Genomic DNA, 8,928 nt, shown 5'->3' with positions numbered 1-8,928 from the left:
TATACATATACTTGGGCCCGAGGCCGCAGTTTGTGCACATATATATTGGGCCTGAGGCCGTAGTTTAATATTCAGTTAAACAGGTTGTTCATCATTCAGAAGAGGGCGTATTCATATCCTTACTTTCTTTGTTCAGTTCAATTATCAGTTATCATTTCAGTTGTCAGTTATCAGTTATCAGTTATCAGTTCAGTTATCAGTTATTAGTTCAGTTATCAGTTATCATTTCAATTTCAGTTTCAATAGTTATCATTTCAGTTATCAATTATCAAATATCAGTTATCAGCTTAGTTTCAATTTTAGCTTTTATAATTCTTTCTTTCAGTTGCTTTACATACTAGTGCAATTAAAATATACTGATGTCCCTTTGCCCGGGGTCTGCATCTCATGATGCAGGTACTGATTTACAGGTTGATGATTCAGAGTGCTAGGATTCTCATACCAGTTATTGGGTGATCCCCAGTTCTTTCGGGGCATTATAACTACCTTATAGTCTTTCGGTATTTATAGATAGACAGTGTTTTTAGTACTTCAATAGAGGCTTCATAGACTAGAGTATCAATTAGACAGAGTCACAAGCTTTTTGTGTTAAGCAGTTGGCTACAGACATGTTTCAGACTTGTATTAGTATTTTCACACTTTGACTTTTATCATTCAGTATATCAGCATGTATTAGTTTATCTTCCGTATTTAGTATGTTATGATATCACATGTTGATTCAACTAGCCAGTTGGTTCGGTCGGTAACATGTAGTCAGGCACCGAGTGTCGTATTACGTCCAGGCCCACGTTTGGGACGTGACAATCAGTGATAACAACAAAGCCAAAAAATAATATCAGTATAGTAAGAAACAAAAAATAAATGGAAAATAATAACAATAACCAACTATAATGCTATAGAAAATAGTGTGAAAACTATATAAACCACTAACAACCCAAGGCAAGACGTTATCAGCTTAGCCCCGCCCCCGGTACAACATAGAAAAACGCTCAACTACCTCCTAAACTATAACCCTCGTGCTCGACCTCCACATCTTCCTATCAAGAGCTATGTCCTCGGAGATCTAAAATCACAACATGCCCTGCCTGATCACCTCACCTCAATACTTCTTAGTCCGCCCTCTCCCTCTCCGCATACCTACCAATATCGACCACTTACACCTCATAACTGGTACATCTATGTTTCTCCTCCGCACGTGTCCGAACCATCTAAGCCTCGTTTCCCGCATCTTGTCGTCCATGGGAGCCGGGCTCACCTTCTTCCCAATATCTTCCTTCCTAATCTTATCCAGTCTAGTGTGTTCACATATCCATCTCAACATCTGTAATACCCTATATTTTAAATAAGGGTGTATTGGTCATTAGTAAAAAAAGGAACTAACTAATAAAATAAAACCAAAAAAAAAAAATAAGGAATTGAAGCAAAAAGGGTCGAAGCCCATTGAAAACCTATTAGCCAAATTGAAAAGGGTTAGGGGAAGGGGAACAAAGTAAAAAGCTTCAGGAAATGAAAAAAAAGGAGCAAAAAAAAGGAAGAAAGAAAAGAGAAAAGAAGGAGGAAGAAGTTAGTGCAATTCGTTGGAACCATAACTATAATTGTTGAGGAATCTTAAGCACTAATTGAGTCTTACTGGTAATACTTGAGCTTTTTCTTCTGGTAGATTTTAATTTCGTTTCCAATGATCGAAAGATCCTATAGAGTAATGAAAATTACACTAGTTCATCCACGTAATTGAGAATTTTCTTCTTGGAGAATCCATAGAACTTTATGAAATTGGATTAATAAATTATATGCATAGGTTGGAGTTGATAGATTAGTAATTACTTATCATGTGGGTAAATATAATTCGGTGAATTAAGAGCCAAATATGAAACCTCGAGGGTTGGGTGATCTAAATTAGATATGAATTAGACTAAACATGGAAATAAACATAAGATCGATATTATGTAATTATAGATTGATTGGAGGAAGTTGTACGAATTGCTCGAGGTGAAGCATTTGGTATTTCGGCACGAGTACTGTGAGTAGTAATCTTATCGCAATTTGTATTTTCATAACTTAAATGATTTACACATGATTTTTAATATGAATATGTTACCGATTATTTTGAGTTGCATTTGAGACAAGTATTTTACTCGATATGATATTGAAATAGTTATTTGAGATGATTACCGTTGTTTTAAATATTCTTGTTGTCACTAGATATGTTTTACCGTTACTTGAATTTACTATTATCGAAATAAAATTACATGATTTGATAAGAACCAAAATGCCCTATATTGTTTTAAAATATTTTTCAATGAGTATATACGGATTACAGACAAGCTAATATAAATGTGAGTAGACTTTGAAGGATCCCGAAGCTAACGACGGGTTCGTTAGACCTGGTGTATCTTGTAATTACCAATTATCATTACATACCTCACTAGTGGGAAGGTAGAACTAGAATACCATTACTGATTTTCCTCAAGTAGGGACTACTGATCGGTTCCAACCCTATACCACTATAGAGTGGCAAGAGCGATCGATGCAGCTTTTACCTGAAAGGTCGGGATCGAATCCACAAAGAGCTAAGATATTTTTGGAATTGGGTTCCTATCTAATCTAGCAATGTGCAATATTCTTAATTGCATTTCTAATCATTCTTTGTTTGTTTACTATTCTACTTTAATACTAATGATGCAGGAAAATAAGCTAAGTATGATATTTTTGTAGGGTTTTCTTAATTGGTCTAAAGGTACTAGGGAAGTGACTAATACCTACGTGGATATCTAACAGGTCTAAAACTTAGGGCAAACTTGTTATAATTGGGATCATGATATAGCCATTGCACATAACTACTCACTCTATACCTCTCGGTAGTTTGAGTGACTTTGCCCTAACTGACTTTCTCAAGCCCAATTGGGTGTCAAGCAATGCAAGCAAATATGGCTCAAGTCGGGTATTACTATCTCTAGGTTTAACCGTTTAACTGGGGCTATCAATCTTTTGAATGTACCCCAATTCCTTGTTGGCCTGAATTTCCTAGACTTAGTCTCTTTTTCTCAAGAAAAGCCTAAGTCAAAAAGGCACAAATCAGTATTTGCAACCACCAATTTAACATTTAAAGTATAAATCAAGCCAAATATAATTCACCCACAAATATTTAAGCCCTAAAATTAAAGACCCATTAAATACTCACACTAGGTTGATCCACAATCCTAGCTAATAGGTTTGGCTACTCATAATCAAAGAAGAAATCAAAGATTTAGATGAAATATAATCCATAAAAAGTAATTACAAGAGAAGAATGTAAGATCTATGGTTAACCAAACTCTAAAATTACTCAAAAAGGCTAAAAACGGTTGTTAACGTGCTCTTCTAAACAACAGATGCCCTAAAAATCTGAAAAAGAGCTATTTATACACAACTAAATTTTTCGGACAAAAATGCCCCTACGGAGGTTCCGCTGACAGTGGAAAATGGACCGTTGCAGCGCTATAACTACCGCGGCCGCGCAAAATCATGCGCGAACCGCGGTCTTCAACTTTTAGCTCCACTTCTGGCTCTCTAATCCTAACTTTCGCTGAGGGTGGTAAATTCACCGCTACCGCGCAAAAGCTACCGCTACCGTGCAATTTCAACGCGGGTAGCGGTAACTTGTTAGGCCCAAAATATAGCTCTCTGAAGTTTGCCACCGCTGAGAGCGTAAACAAGCGCCTCAGTGGTGGACCCTCCGCATTCGTGCCTATTTTTCCGCTGTCAGCCCCTCCTGTGACTCAGCTTTGAACTTGTGCAGGTTTTACTCCTTTATGAGTTGGTTTTGACTTTCCTGTCACTTTTTGACCAAACACTGCAAACAAGCACAATAAGTTAGCTTTCCGGAATACGTGTACATATTTTTAATCCAAAATTTAAGCAAAAAGAAGCATAAAATAGACTAGAATCCCTAGTTATCAACTCCCCCAAACTTACGCTTTTGCTTGTCCTCAAGCAAACAAAGTAATTCCCACCTTCTCAAGATAAAAGAAAGAAAAATTCAGCTATCCTAAAGTAACCTCATCAAGAATCAATTGGGACTAACAATTACTCGCAACTCAAATGCATTATTAACAATACACAACCTTTTTAGCACCATGGCTATAGTGTGACACAAAAGCATCAAGAGTTGACTCAACTCATAAGGCCAAAGGTAGATGTGTTAGGCCCAAGTGAAGCTTTGGCTGAGGCACCATTGTTCACTAGCTACTATTTACACAAAATAAAAAGAAAACAGACTCAAACTCTTAAGAAGGTTGTCATGCCATCCATCAGCGGGAAGAGCCACCTGGTTCACACAAACTCCACATTTGGAAAGAACCGTGGCATTAAAAAAACCAAAGGCTTATTGAATATAAAAACTTGTAAAATAAGAAGCTACAAACCGAAAAAGAAGCTACTAAATGAAATAAGAAGCTATACTATTAAGGAAAATTGCAAAAGAAGTTATGACGTAAAATGTGGAAAGTAAACTAAATATGAACAATAGGGGGTTTAGACGAATATACATAAGAGGGAATGAATATATACATGAGAGAGTAACTTTATATGCAGACCAAGATTGAAAAATAACGCAAAGTGAAATAAATAGTAAAGTTATATACATACCAAAAGTAAAAAATAAGCATAAAGAAAAAATAGTTTCATCATTACAAACCAACTACCAAATCATCAAAGTAGGACCACCCATTTATTAAATCATCAAATGAAAACTAGCACTGTCCTCAATGCTAAATAACCAAAAATAAGATAAAAAAGAAGAGTAGAGAGTAAAGAAAACTCATTATGGGTCCTCTGTCTACATGGGGCCCTGTGGCTGGGTCCCATGATCACCTGGCTCGGGGGCCTGTGGCTGGTCAGATGCACCTCCCTCGGGATCCTCCAGCTCAATCTCTGCATTATCAACTCGGGGCATCACTCTCCTTTTCCTGGGCTCTCCCTTAGTGTCCTGCTCCTGAACCTGCTTTGTCCGAGCTGCTGGAAGCTGGTCCTATAATAGTAGCTCCAATGGTAGGTTGCCAGCTGACTTCATCTTCTCCACCTCTCCCCTCAATTTCTTCACCGACTCCTTTGAGGCCCGAGTCTTTTTCAGCTTCTTTGTCTGCTTTCTCAGCTCCTTAATTGATCTTTCTTGAACTGCAAGAGCATCCATGATAAGCTTTTGGTTATCTAGGAGCATCTTCTGGTTGTCCAGAAGCTCCTTGAGGGACTCCTCCACTGAAGCTGGTACCTGGGGCTGTGCGGAAACTGACTAGGCTACACTAAACTGGATAGCACAGATAGCTTAAAAGTTGTTGCCTGCATCCAGTTGTTGATACTGGAGAATGTTTGGTTTAACCTGTGAGCATTTAACGGGTATGTTGAGGAGGAATGCATTGAGGACGACATAGAAGTAGATGGTCCGGAGGCAAGATCTGGTATGACAGTGGGAGACTGTAAAGTAGTGATTGCCACTGTTGGCTCTTCAGACCGGCCAGTAGAAGTAGTAGATTTGTTCTTGGATCCCTTGGATTTGGGGTTGCTTGGACCCTGAAGGATGTACCATGAGAATGGTTTCTTAGGGTTTACCATGATATCGAAATGTCTTTTCTCCACCTCCTGATCTTCCAAGTACATGGTGAGGAAGTTTGGGAAGGGGTAAGATTTATCACCCTCGTTGACCACTCTGGTGATCACCCTAGACATGATATTCCCAACATTGATCGGAATCCCCGCCATGATAGCCGCCACTACAATCGCCCGGGAAACCGGCATGGTGTTGTCGTGACTAATGGGGTCTAGTCTGCTACACACAAAGGTCTCCCAACCCTTTGCCTCAAAGTTCGGGGGTGTTCCTCAATATAGGAACCCCTGCTATCAACCATACTGGAGTAGTATCCGGGAGAGCCAGAAGTGATGCCAACCACGGGCGGGCTGCCTCATCCATAGCCACCTTCTCTAAGTGTAGTGACTCGTCTTCATCACTGAATCCCAGGTAATCATTGATCGTCTTCCCATCAAACTTGACCTTAAGGTTCCGCACTTTAGTCACTTTTGTGCCCTTTTTGATGTGGAAGGCATTGGCGTAGAATTTCTTGACTAGGTGCTCATTAGCATCCAACACCTTGCTAGTGAAGTACTCTCATCCCACTCTTTCATTGAAGTCTTGATTAACATTGGGGTTGTGGGACAGAAGATCCCGCTCTATGAACTAATGCTCATGTATGAGTGATTTTTGAGGTCACCATTCCTTGAACTTATGATATGCCAGCTCACTGACAAACATCTGTTGCCAAACTCCAGGTTTCTTGTCCTTTCCTCACCTCCGGTCTAGGTATCACCCCCTCTCCATCATCCGGTACCTCGACATCTATATCTATGGGATCTTGTGCTAGTGACAAAGCTGTGGGTGAGGCTAAAATTGAGAACTCACCATTCTCCGCTGAGCCATCAGACGACTCATAAGCGGTATGAGAAATAGGAGAGGCTGGGGAGGTTCATGTGTCAACCTAAGTCTCCCCGGGAAGTATGGTACATATGTTGGCACAGAGTCACCCTCTGAGGATTCCCCGGAGGGGACATAGTCACTGAGTGGGAAGCAACTCTATTTGTTGCTTTGATGTTCTTCCTCATTTGCCCAATTGATTTCCGTATTGCTAGGGTTAACTTAATTTGTCCTCGTCCCTTACCCCGGAGGACTTTGCTTTCCCCTTTTGTTTCTCACCGCCACATCTAGATTTAATCATTGTCTACAAACATATTCAGTTGAAGATTGTTAGTATTGGTGTAAGAAGAAGCAGTGAAGAAACATAGAAGAACAATTGACAATGCTTGAAAATAATTGCAGACCGCTGACAGCAAAAAATGCAACGCGACCATGGAGGTATGGGGATCAGACTACCCACCCTCTGATTCTATGCTACTGCTGAGCATGAAAAATTGGGTGCGGCCACGGAGGTGGCACCGCTGTCCATAGAAAATCAATCGCGGCCGCGGACCCTTATTATTACTTCTCTGAACTTCAGCACCGTTGACTGCAAAAAGAGCATCGCGATCGCGGAAGTTGGACCGCTGTCAGCGGAAATTGTCACCGCTGACCACGGTCATCAATACTTCCAACATATAACTCATCAACGTTGACCGCGGAAAATCAACCGCAACCGCGGAAGTCAAAATCGGGCTGAGTCAACCTAGGGTTTCAAATTTTCATGCATTTAGCAATATCCTCTATATTGTTAACCCCACTAGGTATTATTTAATAAATCCTAACTATTTTAAGCCTAATATAATTAATACTAATCAACCCTAAGTCAAAATTAAAAGAAAAGAAGAAGAAGTAAAAACTAATAATTAAAAGAAAAACAAATACAAAATTAAGGAATAATGAAGGAGTGAAATTACCAGATGTGCGATAAAAAGAGACTCTAATTCTTGTGTTTGTGTAGATTAGGGCGTGGATGAATAATGGTGATTTTAGTTTGAGAGTCAAATGGACAAAATGGTAAAAGGCCTTATGACCGCCTATTTATAGAAAACACCCTGGGACCCACAGTACTTACCTGGCACATCCGTGGAAAATTATCGCGGTCCGCGTTGAAGAAGAACAGAAGGGATGCTTTACGAAGACTACCACTGAGAGCAGAAAATGCAGTGCGGTAGCGGAAAGCCACCGCTGACCGCGAAAAAATGCATCGTGGACGCGGATGAAACTTCAGAGAAGCCTCATTTTGGACTTGCAATCCTGCGTCCGCCATCACATTCCTCCTTCACAATATGGCCACCGCTGACAGCGGAAAAATAGAGCGCTGTCAGCGGTCCAACTTCAGAGTGTTGAAATATTTTTCTTGCTTAGTCCTGCACTGCATCAAACATTCCTACACATATCTCACAACCTGTTAGTTCAAAATAAAACCTATACTAAGAAGAAAATCAAAAAGAAGAAAAACACATGGGTTGCCTCCCAAGAAGCGTCTGATTTAACGTTGCGGCACGACGCAAATTACCATCAATTATTTGAGGTGGATCATTGCCACCACGTGGCTATTATCAAAATTGCCAAGATAATGCTTCACTATGTGCCCAATAACTCTGAAGATTTCACCATTTTTGTTTTTCAAATCAAGAGCACCAAACGGAGTTACAAGTACCACCTCAAAAGGTCCACTCCATTTTGACTTGAGCTTTCCCAGGAACAGTCGTAACTGGGAGTTGAATAAGAGATCGAAGTCACCTTCTTTGAATTCCTTTCTTTGGGCATACTTGTTATGTAAGTACTTTATCTTGTCCTTATACAAGGATGAGCTGGAATAGGCATAAAACCAGAACTCATCAAGCTCATTGAGCTGCTCCACTCGAAGATTTGCTGCAACATACCATTCAAGATTTAACTTCCTCAAAGCCCACATGGCCTTGTGATCTAACTCAACGGGGAGATGGAAAGCTTTTCCAAATACCAACCGGTACGGAGACATACAAATCTGAGTCTTCTAAGCAGTCTTGTAAGCCCACTAAGCATCAACTAGTTTCTTTGCCTAGTCACTCCTATTTGCATTGACAATTTTTGGCAATATGCTCTTAATCTCCCTGTTGGAGACCTCAACTTGCCCATTAGCCTGAGGATGGTAAGGGATTGAAACCTTGTGATTGACACCATACTTTGCAAGCAAAGTGTCAAATGCCTTATTACAGAAATGAGAACCTCCATCACTGATGATTGCTCTAGGAGTGCCAAAACAAGTAAAGATATTCTTCTTGAGAAAATCCACCACACTTCGGGCCTCGTTGTTGGGTAAAGCCACGGCCTCAACCTATTTGGAAACATAATCAATGTCCACTAGAATATATGTTTTTCCACATGAACTCACAAAGGGTCCCATGAAGTCAATGCCCCACATCAAATATGTCAACCTCAAGAATATTGATGAGAGGCAT

General features: G+C 40.1%; 1 protein-coding gene across 1 annotated transcript; it reads right to left on the bottom strand.

The window, feature by feature from the left end:
* Positions 1 to 8,006: 8,006 nt before the first annotated feature.
* LOC138874202 (uncharacterized) lies at positions 8,007 to 8,468 on the bottom strand. Its single transcript, XM_070152752.1, has one exon. It carries the CDS (start codon positions 8,466 to 8,468, stop codon positions 8,007 to 8,009), a length of 462 nt encoding a protein of 153 aa, XP_070008853.1.
* Positions 8,469 to 8,928: the final 460 nt, after the last annotated feature.

Source organism: Nicotiana sylvestris, chromosome 1, assembly GCF_000393655.2.
Source record: "Nicotiana sylvestris chromosome 1, ASM39365v2, whole genome shotgun sequence".
Taxonomy (NCBI): Eukaryota; Viridiplantae; Streptophyta; class Magnoliopsida; order Solanales; family Solanaceae; genus Nicotiana; species Nicotiana sylvestris.
Note: the sequence above shows the minus strand (reverse complement) of the source record. Positions and strands in the feature narration are given on the sequence as shown.